We start from the raw sequence: 21,371 nt of genomic DNA on the forward strand, positions 1-21,371 counted from the left end.
TTAAGTCTCTTTTTTAATTCAATACATCTATATTTGAAACTCGGTATAAATATCCTCAATGTACAGTGTTTGTGTTGTAGGTCTCAGATGAGCGGACTGCTGGAGGAGGATGAGCTGGGGGTTTTCTTGTTCTTAGTTTTATTTAATGTGTGTGTTTTCATTTCAAATAAATATAAGGTTATATTGACGCCACACTGGCTATTCTACTTGTGGCTCTTTACATATCTATAGTTCTACATTGTGATTTCCTATGCTGTTTGAGCTCTGGTTATCCAGATTTAGTGATCCTGAAAAGTTCCTATCCCGATCAGATTGATCCAATCCGATGTTGCTTTGAAAAACTGGCTCAAAAAGTAAGCTGGATTACATGATCATGAATCGCAAAAAATCTAAATCTGGATCAAAACCAGGCCCAGGAGTCTAAGACAGTAAGTTATTCTTTCCATTTCAGAAATTTCTCTCATTTCCATTGTCACACCAACATTCTTGATGTTATTTTTTGTTGTTTGAGCCATAGAGCCAAAGTTCGCATTCACCTTGAGAACCTCATCTCTGTTCCCAAATGTAATGACTTCAGTTTTCTCTTTGTTTAACTGAAGAATATAACAACAGGTGTACCTATTAAAGTGGCCAGTGAGTTTGAGTAAACACTACAGTCCCTGTAATTACCTGTTCCTCAATTGGATTTAACGCTGTGAACACATGTATTTGTTGCAACAGTTCAAACGTCTGGGCGTGTGTTACCCGGTGTTATTATCTGGGTTTAAGTTCTGTCATGGGAGATCATCCAGGCAGACCAAAACACAATTAGGTGTAATCTTGTTGAATGGTGTAACTCACCGCGCTGCATCATTAGCACACAGTCTAGTTTTGGACTGAACATTGTAAAACTGAACATTCAGCTCAACTACAAGCTTGAAATGGAAGCAAAGCGGATGATTTTGTTGCTGTCGACATGCTGGAGTTTCTGTGGGGCGGGAAATGAGTTTTACTCATCAACAGGTTAGTCTACTGCGATAAGTGGGTAATGTGTGTTTATATACACACAAGAATATATGTATACGCTCAAAAAATGATCACCGAAAAAACAGATTGCAAACAATTTATGAGGTAATTTAAACAAATTTAGTCATGTTCAACTTAATTTGTTTAAATTCAACACAAATAAATTGATTACAACCACTTGACTTAAAATGATTTAGTAAATCCAAGGAATCATCTGTGAATGACTTTTGTCAGTGATGTCTGCTGATTGTTGAAGCTACAGTACTTAGTTGTTAAATGTTGCTTAACTAGTACTAGTATAACTACCCAGCAAACATTTGGACGTCCGATTACCGTTGAAAAGACGTCGCTCCGCCACGTTGCGTCCTGGTTGAAAAGTAGTGCCAAAATGAAAATCCAACCGACGTCTTTTACGTCTTCTGGCCGTGAATCGCACGTCTTTTCTACACGGTCCCTGCACGTCGAAATATGTCATGTTCTGGACGTTATCTGGTTGTTTTTAAAACGTGTTATTTCTTTATAATAAGTGTTTTAATAGCATAATTATACATATAAAACAATCTAACTTATTTAAAGCTGTGAAATGCAATCAGGTCCAATTTCAGACCAGTTATACCTGAACGTCTTTATAGCATTGTAATCACGTGTAAATCATAATTAATACATTATGTAAGGATGCAATAGTGTTACGATTAAGCAAATTATTTATTGTGCATATAGTAACATAGTAACAGATGTACATCACTGTTAAACAGACACATTTAATAAGAATAAACAAAGCAACAACACAGAAATATGGACAACACAAGTGAAATGTTATTTTAGAGTCTTTATTTCTAATATTCTTCAGCTCTTCCTGGAAGGTGCTTGCTGTGTTAGGGATCTTTTTCTGTGTCTGTAGCATCTGGACTCACTTCACAGCATCTGAGGGAGGAGAATATGATTTTGTATTATCCTACAACTAAAAACGTACAATATATCAAGAATTACTGTCATGTTTTTTGAATGAACAGCAATGCGCCGAGCAGTATCTAATGTCAATACATACACATTCCCTACTACTCATCATTTTACAACTGCCCATATCCACACATCCAGTTTTGTGACCAGCAAAGACTGTCATTCATGGCTTACACTAAAATTATAATTTAATATTTTTAGTCTGCTTGACAGCCTGAGTCTGTACAAACATTTGAAAACATCTGAACATTAGGCATGTCTATAAGGAGATGTACAATGATGAATAACAGATGAAATCTATAGTTTAAATAATATAACATACGGGGTTAATTGTTGGGGTAGTAAAACATATTTTCCTGAAATATTGTGCAGAAATAAACACAAACAATGCAAGATAAATATGTACCTGTTTATCAATCTTTTAATCAGTCTCGGACAGAACATCCACCAACTCTGGACAGTTGCTGAACCTAAATGTGACACCAAAATCACAGTCAGAGCGATCCAGACAGACAGAGACACACATTCTTTCACATTTCAAACTTACACAGATGCAGTTCTTCTCTTCAGCTTTGATGAACACTTCACAGGATCTCGCTCTCAGAATCCAGTCTCTTAACAGAACATGTAGACCTGCTGGAGTCCACAATGACAATTACTGTAACAGAGCAATAGCTAACATCAGGCTTATGATGACGTTAACGTTTCTAGTTGCAATTATTTACTAAAGCGTTTATCAGGATATGCAGTAATAAGATCACAATACTCACCACAGGTATAAAAACTAGCTCTAGGTTTGCAAATGTGAACTCATACACATTATACACCTAAATACACTTTTAAGCATTCAACAAGTTTCTCACCTACTCTGGAGTGTCCTCAGGGAGCAGGATGACAAAGGATCATTTGCACTGGAGACAATTCTACAGACAAACAAAACAATAGTGAGAAAGGTAATAATGAAATTATTTAATGAACAGCAAATAAATAAATGCAAAGCCTTATATGATTCTTACAGTTGGCCTGGAGAAAGAGTATTAAATTCTGTCTGACAGATGACTGACTGTTATTCACCCTGCAAGACAAATTTGAACATTAATGCAGTTTAATTAATTACAGTACAAAAACTATTTTACAGGAGCAGTTAAAAGAAAAGGGGTTAGACTTTACCTGTTAAATCTCCACATGAGCTAATAACACCTACATGCATATATTTACCATTTTATGTTAGTGTAAAATATTAAGTAAATAACTTTTTTATATACATGCTCATAAGTTTTGCTCTTATTGTTAATGACAGCCTATTAATGTAGGCTAAACTAAATCATTAATACTGGTATGGTAATAAATGCTGGGGACATATCTACAATAGAATGATACTATATAGCTTTTCTAACAAATTCGTGCATTATTATCATTATTAAATTGTTTTATTTATACACCATTCCACTCCAAACTCACGTGAAATGGTCATTTTCAGCTCTGACTGAACACACAGCAGGTGGATGATGGGCAGAGATGCTGGAAAACATGTTGACCAGCTGTCTTCGAGGACCAGTGTAAGGAACCCCTGATAAACTGCGCCAGATTCCTGTAATAACATGACATATTGCTCAAACGCGACTTACTTTTAGCATAACGGCTAATTTTAGCCTAATCAAAGCAACTCCACATCGCTACTGGCAATGTGCATCATTTATTTCAGTTCCTTCGTGTAAAACTCAATAATGTTATTAAACGAATACAAACTGTACTTACACGGTAGGAGTCTTGTGATCATTGTCCAACTTTTCGCCGCGTCCTCATGTTCTCGTGATGCTGGACAAAACCGGAAGAAAGTGAAATTTGAAAACAGCGCCCTATAATCCCGCAATCGCGGGATTATGTTAGTCATATCGCGAGATTTGTTAGCGTTAGCAAAAAAATAAATAAAATTGCATTATGGTTTTAGAAACAGTGACTTTACTATCCTTTCACCGCACAGGACACTTTATGAATGTAATTGGTCAGTTGACAAGATGTAAATAAAAGTGATTTCTGTATTTCATAAAGATAAATCTGTTTTTAATGAGTTTAGATGCCTGAAATCTGTCCAGGTACCCACTTGGGACACATATATTAAGTGTATACCCAGATGTAAGTGCAATTACTTTTTTAATATTTCATAATTTCAGCAAGGGTATATGATGGACTATAAATGCACGTGTAAAGGACGTCATTTGTGGACTTAATCAGGACATGGTATATATTAAACTACATGTACATAAAATCGTAAATACACGCAACCCAAAATATAAATAGACATGTTTAAATGTATACAAGCATATATTAATGCATTTTAGGACATGTTGTGCATTGGTGCCGTGCGGTCGCGACGAATTTTGGCTGTGGAAAGCACGTCGCTTTCAGACCATCAGTACACAATTGATGCCGTCGCGGAGCGACATCTTTTGGCCGGGGAAAGCACGTCGTCGTCCGACCAATGTTTGCTGGGTAGTATTGCTGTACACTCAAAAAAATCAACTAGGCATGTATTGGATTTACAAAATAAAAATTTGTCAGATTGAAAAGAACAAATCAAGTTTACGTATGTTAAATGATTAATTCATGTTATTTGAAACTGAATCAAGAAATAATCAAATGAATTTGATCAGAACATGTTGATTCAATGAGACTGAGACGCTTCACAACTCTCGACAACTCTCACTCTGTAGAGTCACTTCGCGCATATCAGTAGGTGGCGGTAGTGCGTTTGGATGTCACCATACGAAAACAACAAGAAGAAGTATTAACGCATACACAGTGGTGGATTGGTTTTTTCCAAATGTGAATGTTTTCATGTGATACAACAGCAAGCTTTTTGCTAATTCATATTTGTTAAATAGTTAATACTAAAATATTGTCACGCAATATTACTGTATTTGTTGGTTTGTTTTTTTTAGACCAAGGTTTGCCTTACATATTCCCAATAAGATTAGTGTCCTAAAGCATAGTTTGGGAATTGGTTTTCCCAAGAGCTTGAATGTTATGCATATTATGTTGTTGGCTATATGTTTCCTATACATTTTATATTACATATTACAATTTTGGATATTATATAACATTTTGTATCAGAATATTAAAGAAGAAATTTGTTTAAATGGGATTGGTGCCTGCTAAAGGCTATAATAAAAGATATATATATATATATAAAACATGTTTTCTGTCCTTTTTGTGTTGAATTACTTAATTTTAAATCTTGCTTCATAGTATTGTCATTTAAAAAATGTAATTTAAACAACAATATTGAACAAGAAATTTACTAGCTGATTTAACAAGACATCATTTTGTTAAAGTAAAGCTTTAGTGTTACATTAAGTAAATTAGAATCATTTTAATTAGAATAACACAATACAAACATTTTGAGTCAATTAGTTGCAAAGAAGTTAGACTGACATATTGAAACCATGTTTTATCTACAAATGTGCTTTGTGTTCATACAACATGTTCAAAGCAGTTCACGTTTACTTGATTGGATTAGATGCATAAAGGGTGCCACGATTAAATCATGTTCATTCAACAATTGTTTTTTTTTTTGAGTGTAGTAGTAGTAGTAGTTGGTGTAGTTCTTGTAATCACAGTATTAGGTAACCCTTAAATTGTCATTCATAAGGGATTTATAAAGCATAAATAGTCCTCACTTTAGATTGGGTCACAAAACTGGATGAAGTTGACCTAATATTATAACTTAATAATATTAAGTTGACTTAATATTGTATTGTACGCTGAAAAAAAATGATTCAAAGATGATTCCTTGGATTTACTCAATTTTTTTTACGTTCAGTGGTTGTAAACAATTTGTGTTGAATTTAAACAAACAAATTAAGTTGAACGTTGTTAAATTTAATTTGTTTAAATTCAACACAAATAAACAGTTCTGCATGCAACACTTTTTTCAGTGTATTGCACAACAAAAATGGCTAACATTCGACAGTTTCTTATTTTATGCTGATGTGTGTTTAATGTATCAAATATTTAATGATCTTGCACCTCCACCCCTCAAACAATGTGTGATTGTCGGCAAGGACAATATAAGACAGGCTAGGTCATCGGTTAGAGGTGATTGTTCAGTTAAGCTTAGTAGAACTGCTTTTGGACAGTTTTTCCAGTTAAAGCAGCAGAAAGATGGAGTAAAATCCCAGTGTATATCAGAGAGAGTACCACGTTTAATCATTTTAAAATTGTTCTTAAAATTTGGCTTAAACAGAATCAGATATGCAGCCACTGATTTGATTTCATTTTATTGACAGTGATGTATGTATTGTACTGTAAGTGTATATTGTATTATTTATTACTGTTAGATTTGTTACAACTTCCTGCCCAGGGACTGCAGATGTAAATTAGCTTCATGGCTAACTCTGGCACAACATGTCATGTTGTACATGTCCCCGTATAAATAAATAAATTAATAAATTAACAAAAAAATAAAGCATTTATTAACATACAAATGAACTATTATTATACGCCCGAATAATAATTATAAATGTTCATTTTAATAGTTGATTAATCATTTACTAACTCATTCTGAATGATCTTAAAAACCATCAACTACTCTTAAATACAACTGTTTTGTAAATAATGCGATACTTAATTTAGGAATGAAAAATAAATCATTAACAAAGTATGAAAGTAGAATAATTAAGCACATTATAAACGTGCTTATACGTTAAGAGCATTTGTAGCTGCAGTTATAAACTGCTTACTAACGTTTATTAATGTAGAGTTAATGCTTAACAGATAATGAATTCACTATTAGCTAATGTTTAATAAATGGTTCATAGTGTGTAGTTATTATAAAGTGTTACCCAGTATTACTATTATTGTTGTTGTCGTTATTCTTACTGTTGTCTTTTTTACAGCCATTATTACTATCATTGTTGTCACTCCTTGGTTTCTATTTGTGTTTTATTTATATATTATTCGCTTCATTTATTTATATTTGTGACTTCTAATCATTTCTACATCTCTGTTCTTTGTTTTTCTTCCATTTGTAAGTGATCCCATGTAATTTGTGTAGCTCTTGCGTAATAAAAAAATGTTGCTTAACTTAAATGATTTATGTTCAATCCACTGAGTTAAAAACGTAATAACTTCATTCCGTCATGTTGTACTAACACAAATTGATTGATTGTGTGGAACCCAGGATTTATTTGACAGTGTTTATATATTTTCCTGCTTGTTCAAACTACTTATTTAAACTGAGCTGAAACAACACAATTCTTGAGATTTTTCTTTTAGGATAACTTAATTGTTTTATTTGTCAAAATCTGTCAAAACCTATTAACTTGATTGATTTGAGTTTGGGAAACATAAATGAATTAAGCTAACTTATTCGTTTTTTCAAATTTAAGTGGATTGAACTTAAAACTATTAAGTTATCCCAAAAAATCGCAAGAATTGTGTTGTTTCCAGCCTGATCTCACAAGAAAACGTAAGTATTTTATGTTTTGTCAGTTTAGTGGCTAATTCGTACGAATTCGCATGAGTTCAGTCGTATGAAATTGTACGATTTTAAAAAGGAGGTGTGGCACCTAACCCCACCCCAAAACCCAACCGTCATTGGGGGATGAGCAAATCGTACTAAATTGTACGAATTAGATCGTACGAATTCATACGAATTAGCCACTAAATCAGAAAGTTACGAATTGCCTTGAGATTGTGTTGTTGTTTCAGCTCAGTTTAAATAAGTAGCTTGAACAAGCAGCAAAAATGTCATTTTTTGTGTATGTAAATATAATAATTTATTTCCATATTTATGATATGCTATCTGCAGATCACATGACTCAGCTTTTTGACATCAGAAAAGAGTTTGCCAGATGTCTTCACGAATATATAGAAGCACTGGAGAGTCAAGCAGACGCTCTGAAAAGGTAAAACGCTCGTTTATTACGAGGGTGTAAAGATGTTCATCAGAGCAGAAGTGTTGCTTATATGGAATTACATATAAGAAAAATACAGTACTATGTACAGTACGACCATTTCACACGGAAATATCAGCCTGATCTCACGAGAAAACGTAAGTATTTTACGTTTTGTCAGTTTAGTGGCTAATTCGTACAAATTCGTATGAGTTAATTTGTACGAAATTGTACGATTTTAAAAAGGAGGCGTGGCACCTAACCCCACCCCTAAACCCAACCGTCGTTGGGGATGAGCAAATCATACTAAATCGTACGAATTAGATCGTACGAATTCATACGAATTAGCCAAATCAAAAAGTTACGAATTGTCGTGAGATTGTGTTGGAAATATAGTATTAAACTGGGCATATATTGGGATGCCCAGAAATGTTTAGAAATTAGTATTTAGTTGGGCGACACGGTAGCTCAGTAGTTAGCGCTGTCACTTCACAGCAAGAAGGTCACTGGTTCAAGTGCTGACTGGGTCAGTTGGCATTTCTGTGTGGAGTTTTCATGTTCTGCCCGCGTTGGTGTGGATTTCCTCCGGGTTCTCTGGTTTCCCCCACAGTCCAAACACATGCGCTTTAGGGGAATTAATGAGCTAAATTGACCGTAGTTTATAAGTGTGTGTCAACGAGTATGTATGGATGTTTCCCAGTTCTGGCTTGTGGCTGAAAGGGCATCCGCTGCATATCAAAACACATGCTGGAAAGTTGGCGGTTCATTCCGCTGTGGTGACCTCTGAAATATAGACTAAGATTAAGGAAAATTAATAAATGTTAGCAGGTATTACTCAAGAAAGATTTTTATAAGGCAGTTTAGTGAAATGTTCCTTTAATGTTGTTTTTATCTATTAAATGTTGTTTTTATGCTATTATCTAAGAGAAAACTCAAAAATAAACTTCCTTTAATGTAAAAATACCACAAAACATATTGATCATAACGTTTTTTGGAAACATTTTGTTGGCATCTCCCTGCGTTCGCGTGGGTTTCCTCCGGGTTTCCCCCACAGTCCAAAGACATGGTACAGGTGAATTGGGAGGCTAAAAAATTGTCTGTAGTGTATGAGTGTGAGTGAGTGTGTATGGATGTTTCCCAGAGATGGGTTGCGGCTGGAAGGGCGTCCGCTGCGTAAAACATATGCTGGATAAGTTGGCGGTTCATTCCGCTGTGGCGACCCCGCATTAACAAAGGGACTAAGCCAAAAAGAAAATGAATGAATGAATGATTTTGTTGGCATGCTTATGCGATGTTTTTATCCTCAGAACACTGTCGTTTATTGTATTTACTCTAACTTGTAACCCTTACAAGTAGTATGTAACCCTTCTTTTAGTGTTTTACTATTTATTTACTTATCTATCAGGACTCTGAATACGCTTGAGAAAGACTTTGACGGCACTCCTAAAGATCCAGAGAAATTCATCAGCAATCCTCTTGCTGCATTTCAGCTTGTGAGGAAGCTGAGTCGCGTCTGGGCCACAACACAGGAACATCTAGATGGAAGAAGAAATAAAGGTTTGAGGAGAAGCACACAGACTGTACAAATTCAGAAGATATCATTTAGAAACTGGGATACCTAAGCACACAAACATATTCAAGTTAATAAAAAACCAAACAAGGCTCAGGTGAACATAATAAGCAATCACTTAAAAACTAGGCTGTATCTGAAATCTCCCCCTATACCCTTAAATACTGAAGAAACCATAGTGGACATTCTGAAGTGTTTATGTGTGTGTGTGTGTGTGGGGGGGGGGGGGGGGGGGGGGGGTGGGGGGGGGGTTTTGAATGTACACTGTAAAAAATGCTGGGTTTGTCATTTTTCACAGAGACTTTAGAAAAGCTGAAGTCCGCAGCTCAGACTCTCCCCGGTGCAGATGATGTTGACGGTGTAGTGATGGCTCTGGTTCGACTGCAGGAAATGTACAGATTAGATCCAAGGAACATCTCCTTATTTTCTCGTGAGTTTTTTTTAGCATGTGTGTGAAGTTTCATCTCAAAATACCACTCAAATGGTGTTTTATAACTCTCTGAAACTGCCCCTTTTAGGCTTTAATCCTAATTGTGACGTTTTGGTGACTGTCGCTTTAAATTTAAATGAGATTGTGCTTTTATAAAGAGAGGGCGGAGCTACAGATGCGTCAGCATCGTGGCAGATTCAAAAACAAGACTAACCTCCTATGCTAATGAGGTAGAGATGGTCACTAGTGGGCGGGACTTTCCCCCTCTGATGACACGTACAAAGGGAGAATGTCAATCAAATTGTTTCTGCATACTATTTTTATCAAGTTTGATTGTAATTACAGGTTTAATACATTTCTTTACCGTTAGGGGCTGGTTATATTTACAGACTATTGCCACACAACTGTGTTTAAACCCCTTGTAAAAGTGATTTTTGCATAATAGGTCCCCTTTAATAGTCATATCACAATATGTATCAATATTATATATTCAGTATAGTCTTGTAGGGTCATATCATATATATTATATAGCATTAGAGAAACATTTACATAACAGTGCATTTAAAACCAAAAAATATTGCGCACAAACAACGCCGTTGTCAAAGTGATCCCCATTCAAACAGATTTGCAAAACCCAAAACAACTTAACGCTTTGTTGTTTACGCCAGTAGATGGCGATGTCTCTTTGTAAATGAACAATAAAAATAAACTCTTTTTTTAAAAAGGAGACGAGCGGCAAATACAGATTTAACCATTTCCAGATTCGAAAAGCTCTCGAGTAAAAAATGTTCCTTACAAATATAGTGTTGTCGCATGTTAGCAGACCACTGTAATCCACACATGTGGATCCACACATGAGCTGCGCTCTCAATGTGGGGAAGAGGAAACAAAACCTTCATTGTGGCACATTTATAAACGCAATACCGACTCCTAACAATTCTTCTTCTACCACTACCATTACGTGTGTGCGCAGATGGAAATATAGGTGCTGGAGAGAACATATGAATCCAACTAGCTCCCTCTGTCAAAATTGAGTGTTTGTCCATGTAAGCTTCCCCCCATTCACTTGATGAAGTGGAACACACTTTAAAATGGTATTGGGGATTCCCCTGAGGGAACAAGAGAAGGGAAGTTGGCGAGTGCGTGGCTAAAAGTGGACTGGAACAAAGCCTAAAAGATGACCCCTTCAAATGGGAGTGGCTTATGTTCACCTTTAAGTTAATGGGGTGGAGTTAAAGGAATAATTCACCCAAAAATAATAATTACACCAAACTTTACCCAAGAAATCATTGGTGAATATGACTTTACTCTCAGAAGAAGACATTTGGGGTAGTTTTACATTTTATTCGGACTCTTTCTTGCTGTATAATGGTGCTAGGCTCTTATTCGAAGCTGAGGCCATACTATCTTTAGCCCTCAATCAAATACTGACTACTATATCTGTAATCTGTAACAAACCATACATGTCATAGTGACCACCTAGAACCAATCAACCTGGCAGCACCACACATGTAAAAAAACACTTGTTTCATGGATGTAATCTTGATGTGTGTAATTTCAGAAATGAGCCACAACTTCACACTGGATCCAGATGAAACTTTCCACATCGCCATGATCTCCTATCATAATCATCATTTACAGTATGCGCTCCTCTGGATGGAGGAAACCCTCAGGAAACTAGATGAGGGTGAGGAAGCCACTGTGACTAAAGATGAGGTGCTTTACCAGCTGGCTTCATTTTCCTATCAGCTGGCAGTGATTCGGCTGTCATCTGGACAAGGTAAAGATGGTTGTAACGACGAGAGTGTGAGTTGTGGAGTTCCACATGCAGCTTAATTTTAAGAGAATGGTAAGCAGTCAGGAGTTAACAAAACAAAACATTAATGGCAAAGGGCAATCCAAAAGGAGTACTCCAAGAAACAGGCAAGGGTCAGGGCAGTCAGAAAACAAACATAATCCAAAAACAGTCCCAGGGTAAAACATAGAAAGATAAGAAAACAAGAACAGGCTAGGTGATGTCCAACATGAAACAAATACTGAGCAATGAATGTGTGAATGTTGTGCTAAAATAGTGACCATAATCAGTGATGTTGTCCTGCAGCTGTGTCAGTGTAATCAGAGTCCAGTTTGTATGAATCAGGTGTGAGATGCAAAGCATTGTGGTACATGTAGTCCGGGAGAGGGGCTGTTGTGAGAAGTAGAGTGCCCTCTAGTGTGTCTGGTGGGCACTCTAGCTGCTGGCCATGACAATGGTACAAGAACAGTAGTTAGTTTAGACGCGGTGGTGCAGTAGGTAGTGCTCTCGCTTCAAAGCAAGAAGGTCACTGGTTCGAGCCTTGGGTGGGAAAGCTGGCATTTCTATGTGAAGTTTGCATGTTCTTCCCGTGTTCGCGTAGCTTTCCTCCGGGTGCTCCGGTTTCCCCCACAAGTCCAAAGACATGCGGTACAGGTGAATTGAGTAAACTAAATTGTCCGTAGTGTATGAGTGTGAATGAGAATGTATGGGTGTTTCCCAGTGATGGGTTGCAGCTTGAAGGGCATTCGTTGCAGTTGGCGGTTCATTCCGCTGTGGCGACCCCTGATTAATAAAGGGACTAAACTGAAAGGAAAATGAATTAATGAAATAAATATAATATACAGTATAAAGGTATCTAGAGTATTAATCTGTTAATTCAAGATTAAATTAGTTATGCATGACAATATGTAGTGCGTTTCATTAATAATCGATGAAGCCCAGAACTGTGAATACTCGCCCTCTAGTGGTGAATAATACAAACTGTGATTTAATTATAATCAACAATATCCAATCACATGGACAGCATCATTTATATAAGTGAATAAGGAACCAAACAAGGCTCAGGTGAACACAATAGGCAACCACTGAAAAGCTGAAAAATGTTGCCTTCTCTTGAGATGCCTTTTGATTTTAAAGACAGCATAGTTGTATCATTATAGGACTATGATTAGCCACAGAATTATAAGTGTACAATTCTGTAACAGTTTAAGTTTAAGTTATCAGTTTGTGAGGCTTATAATTTGTCACGAACGGGAGCAAGTGGGAAACAGAGGTAAGAATCCAATTGCAGTTTAATAAGATTATTCAAGCAGACAAACAGTCAAAACAGGAGGGGCCGGTACATGAGGACAATCCAAATCGAAGTCAAAAAAATAAATAGGCGACAAAACAGGATCAAACAATAAACAAGGCTAAAGTCAAAAACAAACAGGCAACACAGAGAAACATGCAACGTACATAAACATCAGAGACTCCATGCTAAACTGGTGTATGTGTGGTGTATAAATAGTCTGAATGATCAGTGATTACAAGTCTCAGCTGTGTGCGTCTCATCAGCTGTGATCGGCTATTGCTGTGTGACATGGCCTGATGGGATTTGTAGTTCCTTAACAAGACAAATGTAGTTCACCAGTGGTCTGTCAGGAGTGGATCGCTGGAGATTGTGACATGATTTAAAGTCGCCCTGAAATCAAAATGTACTCTTCTTATTTTTATATAGTAGTTCTTGTTGTAAACGATGTATCTGTGCTCGTCATTATTTTGTAAATATTAATTTGCCCTCAAAATCAAACATGGCTGCCCCTGAGACCAAACCTTTGCACACTGACCACCGGGAAAACTCTCGATCATAGGTATATGTATATATGCGTATAAATGTCTGGCTCTGGAAGGCCAGTCCTCCACTGCACCTTGGTCCCACATTAATTTCAAAGGAGGAGCGCTACCCTGTACTAAAATGGCAGCTCTGTTGACGCATTTCTTCCAATAGACAACATTAGGATTGGCGACATCTAATGTAAATATCTATGAAATCAAATACCATAACCTTCCCTTCCCTCGAAATGACTTTCTTTACCTGTGGTCACATGGGATTCCTTTTGGGCGGAGCTATCTTTCTGCTCTGAGTTCGTCAATCTTTATTTTGTTTGCAAAATCCATCTTACAACAATCCAATCAGTTCCCAAAGAACAAAATCACGCACAACCCTACATTTTTTTCTCATTCCAGGACCGATTCAATTGAATTTACACCACGATAACAGGAAAAAAGGGACGATCGTAACTTCCGTTTCGCAAATGCACTAAATGACACCTATTTTATTGTCTTTTTGTCTTTTGGATTGTTTCTAGAACCCACAAATGGAGATCTGCTTCATCCTGCGCTTCACAAAAGCATACTAGAGAGCGTCCAGACCCGGGAATGGACTGCAAAATACATCCCTCACACTGACACGGAGAACACATACGAGGCTCTTTGCACAGGAAGAAGAGTTACGATGGTGAGTAGCACCCTTAATGTTATTATTTTGTTCATTTGTAGATGGAGTTTGGGAATTGGGTCAGTTGGAGTTTCTATGTGGAGTTTGCATGTTCTCCCAGTGTTAGCGTGGGTTTCCTGGGTGCTCCGGTTTCCCCAACAATCCAAACACATGCGCTATAGAGGAATTGGATTAGCTAAATTAGCAGTAGTGTATGAGTGTGTGTATGAATGTGAGAGTGTATGGGTGTTTCCCAGTACTGGGTTGCAGCTGGAAGAGCAAAACATATGCTGGAGTAGTTGCCGATTCATTCCGCTGATAAATAAGAGACTAAGCTGAAGGAAAATGAATGAATGAATGTTGTTTTATCATCAGACGCCACAGAGAGAGAGAAAACTGGTGTGCAGGTACAGGACAGGAAGAGGAAACCCGCTGATGCTCTTCAAAGAGGAAGTGGAGTGGGACCAGCCGATGATCCTACGATACCATGACTTTCTTTCTGAAGGAGAGATCGACACCATCAAAACACTGGCCAGACCCAAGGTACGTGCAGATTTAATACAGTCAATACATGTGATATACTAAAACTGTGGTGACATTTCACAATAAGGTTGTATTAGTTAACTAACATGAACTAACAATGAATAATACATTTATTACAGTATTTATTCATGTTAGTTAATGATGATACAGTTGTTCATTGTTAGTTCATGCTAACTCACGATGCATTAGCTTCATTAGCAATGTTAACAAGCATTGTTCATTATTAGTTCATGTTAGTAAATGCATTAACCTTATTGTAAAGTGTGACCAAACTTGTTTTTATCATTCTAGCAATGTGCTAACATTAGCAACATACAGTAATTAAAGTGCTAATCATAAACAGATATTGTTGATGTTATTACAGATAACCTGTAACATTATATATATACAATTTATATATTACTGATTACCATATACAGTTGAAATCAGAATTATAAGCCCCTCTGAATTATTAGCCCCCTGTTTATTTTTCCGCAATTTCTGTTTAAAGGAGAGCAGATTATTTTCAACACATTTATAATCATAATAGTTTTAATAACTCATCTCTAATAACTGATTTATTTTATCTTTGCCATGATAACAGGAAATAATATTAGACTAGATATTTTTCAAGACACTTCTATACAGCTTAAAGTGACATTTAAAGGCTTAACTAGGTTAATTAGGTTAACTAGGCAGGTTAGGGTAATTAGGCAAGTTACTGTATCACGATGGTTTGTTCTGTAGACTATCGAAAAAAAAATAGCTTAAAGGGGCTAATAATTTCGACCTTAAAATGGTTTTAAAAAAATTAAAAACTGCTTTCATTCTAGCCGAAATAAAACAAATAAGACTTTCTCCAGAAGAAAAAATATTATCAGACATACTGTGAAAATTTCCTTGCTCTGTTAAACATCATTTGGGAAATATTTAAAACCGAAGAAAAATTTAAAGGGGGGCTAATAATTCTGACTTCAACTGTATGTCTAATCAAGATGATTCCCATGTAATCTGTTGATCATCTAATGCATCTCTAATCTCTGTTTGAATGTAGCTTTCCAGAGCTCAAGTCATTGATGCAGTCTCTGGGAAAAGGGTTTCTGCTGCGTCCCGTGTGTCACAGAGGTACTGTATGCGCCTCCACGTGCAGTAGGTGATCTGCCAAAATACTAACCGGTTAGCATAATAGCTTTGAAACACAGCCCCTCCCCTGCTGTCCAAAGCCACGCCTCCTGAAACACGAACAAGCACCTTAAGGATGACAGTAGACAGCCCACTAGATCATTTCATTCTCCAGTTAGAAAACTTTATAGTACTTTATAATACTACAGCTGTTTTTTCATAGTTATGTTTTAGAGGTTTTCACCTTTATTGATAGGACAGTGGAGATTAGAGATAGGAAAGTGTGGGGAGCAGAGATAGGAGAAGGATCAGCAAAGGACCTCGAGCTGTGAATCGAACTCGGGTCACCGCGAGCACCTCAGTGCTATGTGTCGACGCACTAACCACTAGGCTGTTGGCGCCGACATAACACTACAGTTCTGAACGAGAAACTGTATCATATCTAACACACTTCAGTTGTGTAGCAAGCCAAACTTGTCATAATGTGCAATATTTCATGCATGCAAGGATCGCTGGTCTCACTCTCTCACACTCTTTGTCCTAAAGCCACTACTGTATGCTTAGTGGTTAGGCAGCGTGCAGGAATTACACTTATTACTAAACCATACTTACATGCTATTTCAGACCGAATATTCAGAGTAGCATCATAAACAATATAGGGAGCACGTCACAGGTTGTGATTACAAAACACAACATTACATGTCTAAAAGAAATACTTCAGCCATGGTGTTGTCCTTCCTCCAGCAGCAAAAGTGAGTGAATTTTGATTCAGGATTTTCAAAAGTTTTGATTCAGCATTTGTTTTTACTGCTGACACTCTCTTTCTCATGTACATGTGCCTGCGCAATCGGTGGATCTGCGAAAACGGGTGCACAGATGTACAAATCTACATTTGTTGACACAGTTTGGGCTACTTGTCAAAATTATGGGAATTATCGGCCTGACGATATTTAATTGGACAACATTTTTTTAGTCTTATGTCTTACCCAGAATCTAAAAATACATATAAATACATTTAGATCATTTACTTTAATCAGAACTAGTGGAATGTGAAGAGACTTTCAACCAGCACAACAAAACATGCTTCTCAAGACAATCCCCTAATGCATCTTTAAAAAACGTAATTTTACCCCATTATTTTGACTTTCCAAAACTCCAAAACTTCCAAAAATTATTTTCTTTCTTCTATAAAACATAAAAGCTGGCATTTGGAAAAATTTAAAAACATTTGGAAGTGGAAGTGTTTTACAACTCCCAACATTCTTCAAAATATCTTCTTTATTAAAGTGCCCTTTGGTGGGTAATATATGCCATTTGGAATGCACCATCACTGTTTGTTTGTCTGTTTGTATTATTTTGTTGAAAAAGTCATGGCCGCCATATTGAAGGGTCCTTCCAAACCAAAGTGCTCAAAACTGGCCTCTTCAAAAGGCCCCTCAGCATGATGGATTTCTAATGGACACTTCAAGGCTCGATCCTTTGAGCTCGATCCTTCCAAACTGCACTCAGTTTGGAAAGGCTCATGTCTATGCTCTGATCCCTACAGAGGGACCCTCCAAAGGGATTAGGGCACTGGGGTGAGACTTTCCGAATGAAACCCAGTGACAATATCCAGGGAAGTTTTCAGGGTTTAAACACGGTTGTGTGGCAACCTGTGTGAATATAGTCAGCCTCTACTGCTCAAAATTAATTAATTCTATTGTTCACAAACAGACTTGATATAAGCAGTCTGCAGAAACACTTTGATTGACATTCTCCCTTTGTACGTGTCATCAGAGGGGGAAAACCCCGCCCACTAGTGACCAGTCAAAGTCAAAACATTAGTCTTGTTTTGAATCTGCCGCTATGCTGACACACAGGCATTTGTAGCTCCGCCCTCTTCTGAAAAGAGCACAATCTCATTTGAATTTAAAGTGACAGTCACCAAAACGAGAGTTCTAAAACATGATCTGTTTGATATTTTGAGCTGAAACTTCACACACACACTCTCTAGGGGCATCAGAGATTTATTTTACACCTTGCTAAATGGGGCATAATAAGTTCCATTTGATGTCTAATGCGAGTGTCCCATTCATTATATGTGTATCAGTGCGTGGCTCTATGAGGATGAAGACCCTGTGGTCACTGAAGTCAACCAGAGAATCGCTGATGTCACTGGACTGAAGCTACAGACAGCAGAGAGCCTCCAGGTATTCACAGTCCACATGCGTTTAATTTCAGGCAGGTTTACAAGCTTGTACAAACATGTTTACAAGCTTGTAACAGTTGGATCTTAGTTCAGTTCAGTATTAAAGATCCGGTGAAGTGCTTTGAAAAGTGCATTTTTTATTCGATGTTTGACGTAATCTCAAATGAAACAGGAAAATGGGGTGGGGCATATTGTAGCTCCTCCTTTTTATAAAAATCAGCCAATAGCGTTTTATTTTTATCACAGCTCCGTTGAGCTCAAGCCACTCAAATGAAAAGCAAATGAGAAGCATCTTGAAGTGTGTCAGACACTAGAGAGCATTTGATTGGTCAGAAGATTTGATGAGAAACTGAAGTATGAGGTGATGTCCAGAAAAAAAGTAACCCATTTAGGCCACAGGTGCCAAATTGCTCATAATATAGAGTTTAATTCTAGAACTATGTGGTGCATCATGACAGTCTGCACAAAATTTAAGTCATGTATATTCTCTGATTAGAGAGAAGTGTATCAGGAACTTCTTGCATCCCGGACGAGCCCCCAAATTAGGTTATGCCCCCTAGTGGCTCAGAGTATGAGAAAAGGCAGACGTAATGAATTCCTCATGCAAACATGGTTTTTGCTTTATATACAATAAGGCAGAAAGTAAAAAATAAGTCACCAAAGTATATTTTAAAAATATGCAATTCATATAGACGTAAAGGAGAATAAATAAATTGTTACAAAAGGGAAGGAAAGGTATTGGTGCCAAATAAAATCAAAAATCTAAATAAACACATGCTAACTTACCAAATTGCTTGCCAGACACATACAATCTTCCCCACTCAGCTATGTCATAACAACAAAATCTTTATTTTTTACATCTTTTCTCATAATAGCAACATATTTTCTCGTTATATTAAGTCCAGGAATAATGCTGTTTCCAGTAGATCAGTTTGATGCGTTTGTCTGCATATTCTCAGATATTTCAGATGCTGATGTGGAAATTAAATTCGGAAAAGTTAAGATTAGTTACCATAACTTAGTTACTAAAAACTTCAACTAATTAACTAGTAACTAATAGCTATTAATAGTTGAAATGATTATATATAAACATACTGTAGATAACCTGCAGTTATATAGTATATGGGTGATGTTTATGTGTACACGTTCAATTAAGTGTATTTGTGTATTATGAATACTGTGTTTAGTATACAACCCTACCATATTAGTTAACAGTTTTAACTGTATTGCTTTTATATTATTGCTTTTTAATTTATTCTATGATAATAATATTCTGTGTAAATATTTCCCAAATGATGTTTAACAGAGCAAGGAAATTTTCACAGTATGTCTGATAATATTTTTTCTTCTGGAGAAAGTCTTATTTGTTTTATTTCGGCTAGAATAAAAGCAGTTTTTAATTTTTTAAAATCCATTTTAAGGTCAATATTATTAGCCCCTTTAAGCAATTTTTTTCTCGATAGTCTACATCGTTATACAGTAACTTGCCTGATTACCCTAACCTGCCTAGTTAACTTAATTAACCTAGTTAAGCCTTTAAATGTCACTTTAAGCAGTATAGAAGTGTCTTAAAAATGCCTTGTAAAGTATTACTTACTGTCATCATGGCAAAGAGAAAATAAATCAGTTATTAGAAATGAGTTAGGCCAGACAGAATCTGCTGACAGTTTTTGCTATTTCTGCTGAGAATTTTGCCAAAAATCTGCGGATTTCTGTGAAATGACTTTGGGAGTATCATAACTAAAAACTTTATATATAAAATAAAAATAACATCTTTTTAACTTGTATTTAATGTTTAAAATGCAAATCCAATTAAATTCACTATATTTGGTAAACATCTCATTTAATATCTCTACTAAAAGACAGAAAATATTACTGTACAAACTGTATTGTGAATAAATCATATGAATATTTCCATATTAGTCAGTAACATTACTGTAATTAATTTAAAAACTGAATAAATATAGATTTACACACATTTACACAAGTAAATAAACAGAATTAATGATGGGCTAAAAATCTGTGGAAATCTGCGCGCACAGATTCCGTGTGGGCCTAGAAATGAGTTATTAAAACTATTATGTTTTAAAATGTGTTGAACAAGTCTTCTCTCTGTTAAACAGAAATAAACAGGGGAGCTAATAATTCTGTATATTTATTTAATATATTATTTATATATTACAATATATATATAGATATATTATGAGCCCTAAGATAGCCCCATGTTAGTACATTTTTCTACTTTTTAGGTACTAAATATGTACCTTTGAGGAACCAATATGGACCTTTTAGGTACAAAACGTGTAGCTTTTGAAAAGGTACTACCCCAGCTTTTTTTACTTCATTTTTTTTTAACAGATTGCAAATTATGGAATTGGAGGCCAGTATGAGCCACATTACGACTCCAAGGTAGAAAACTGTGTTATTGTGTTAACATTATTTAATTTATATGTGGTATTAGTGTGCTTATGCCGCTCGAAATCAGTGTAATCAAGGATCTACTGTGCTTTATTTCAATTAATTTATTTCTCTTCAGTTGACAAATGACTCAGACTTTCAGCTCAGAGGAGGCCGGATTGCTACTGTCCTTATCTATGTATGTACGCTATCTATGTTATATGAATTATTTCTCATAATTTACAGTATTTACATCAGCTACTGTGTTGTAGATGAGCGATGTGGACATTGGTGGAGCAACAGTTTTCCCTGATGTTGGAGCAGCACTTCAGCCAAAGCGAGTTAGTTGAAGCTTTATTTTACATCTGAATAGAGTTGAATTGACTGTAAACTCTACTCACATGTGTATAATTGTGTCCCATAAGGGTTCAGCAGTGCTGTGGTTTAACCTGCTGAGGAATGGGAATGAAGATGTCCGAACTTTACATGCAGCATGTCCTGTGTTTGTAGGCAGTAAATGGGGTAAGTGGGGTAAGAATTCGTCTAATAAAAAATCCTGTTGTGAATATCAAGAGCAGTTTAACCAGGCCAGGCCTTTGCATAATGAACAAAAATAATAATCTGGTATTTCAGCAGTTCTTATAGCTGTATGCAACAAATAGTACCACAGTACCACATGAGGCCTGTTGAACAAAACAAGTTGAACAAACTCCAGATTGACAAAACCAAACTAATCCAAACTGTATAGGATCAGGTTAAGTTGTTTCACAAAGCGTGATATAAACTTTCTCTGTTAATTCTTTGGGCCTAGAGAAAGTGTGAAGTGCAGTAAACAGCCAATCACATGATACATGAGTACAGCAAACAGCCAATCATACGACACATGAGTACAGCAAACAGCCAATCAGGACACATGCATACAGCAAACAGCCAATCACACGATACATGAGTACAGCAAACAGCCAATCACACGACACACGAGTGAAGCAAACAGCCAATCACACGA

The 21,371-nt window shown here is 36.4% G+C and overlaps 1 protein-coding gene and 1 long non-coding RNA gene across 3 annotated transcripts in view; one reads left to right on the forward strand and one right to left on the reverse strand.

Moving 5' to 3' along the window:
* Nucleotides 1-841: 841 nt before the first annotated feature.
* LOC130214972 (prolyl 4-hydroxylase subunit alpha-2) overlaps nt 842-21,371 on the forward strand; it is a 22,500-nt gene continuing 1,970 nt past the window's right edge. The window contains exons 1-11 of the mRNA XM_056446852.1: nt 842-1,002; nt 9,731-9,862; nt 11,424-11,642; nt 14,009-14,157; nt 14,512-14,679; nt 15,713-15,783; nt 17,870-17,969; nt 20,327-20,377; nt 20,505-20,564; nt 20,638-20,706; nt 20,791-20,887. Of these exons, the coding sequence (XP_056302827.1) occupies nt 921-1,002; nt 9,731-9,862; nt 11,424-11,642; nt 14,009-14,157; nt 14,512-14,679; nt 15,713-15,783; nt 17,870-17,969; nt 20,327-20,377; nt 20,505-20,564; nt 20,638-20,706; nt 20,791-20,887 (1,198 nt within the window). The 5' untranslated portion in view covers nt 842-920. The remainder of the gene's footprint in view (nt 1,003-9,730; nt 9,863-11,423; nt 11,643-14,008; nt 14,158-14,511; nt 14,680-15,712; nt 15,784-17,869; nt 17,970-20,326; nt 20,378-20,504; nt 20,565-20,637; nt 20,707-20,790; nt 20,888-21,371) is intronic.
* On the reverse strand, nt 1,817-3,808 carry LOC130214802 (uncharacterized). 2 transcript variants are annotated; one of them, XR_008835636.1, is made up of 7 exons: nt 3,724-3,808; nt 3,427-3,556; nt 2,982-3,040; nt 2,829-2,888; nt 2,513-2,601; nt 2,372-2,435; nt 1,817-1,929 (listed from the first exon to the last, which is right to left on the reverse strand). It is a non-coding gene; the product is annotated as an uncharacterized LOC130214802 (long non-coding RNA). The 2 variants fall into 2 exon arrangements; XR_008835635.1 differs by having other exon boundaries at nt 2,513-2,623.

Source organism: Danio aesculapii, chromosome 21, assembly GCF_903798145.1.
Source record: "Danio aesculapii chromosome 21, fDanAes4.1, whole genome shotgun sequence".
NCBI lineage: Eukaryota > Metazoa > Chordata > Actinopteri > Cypriniformes > Danionidae > Danio > Danio aesculapii.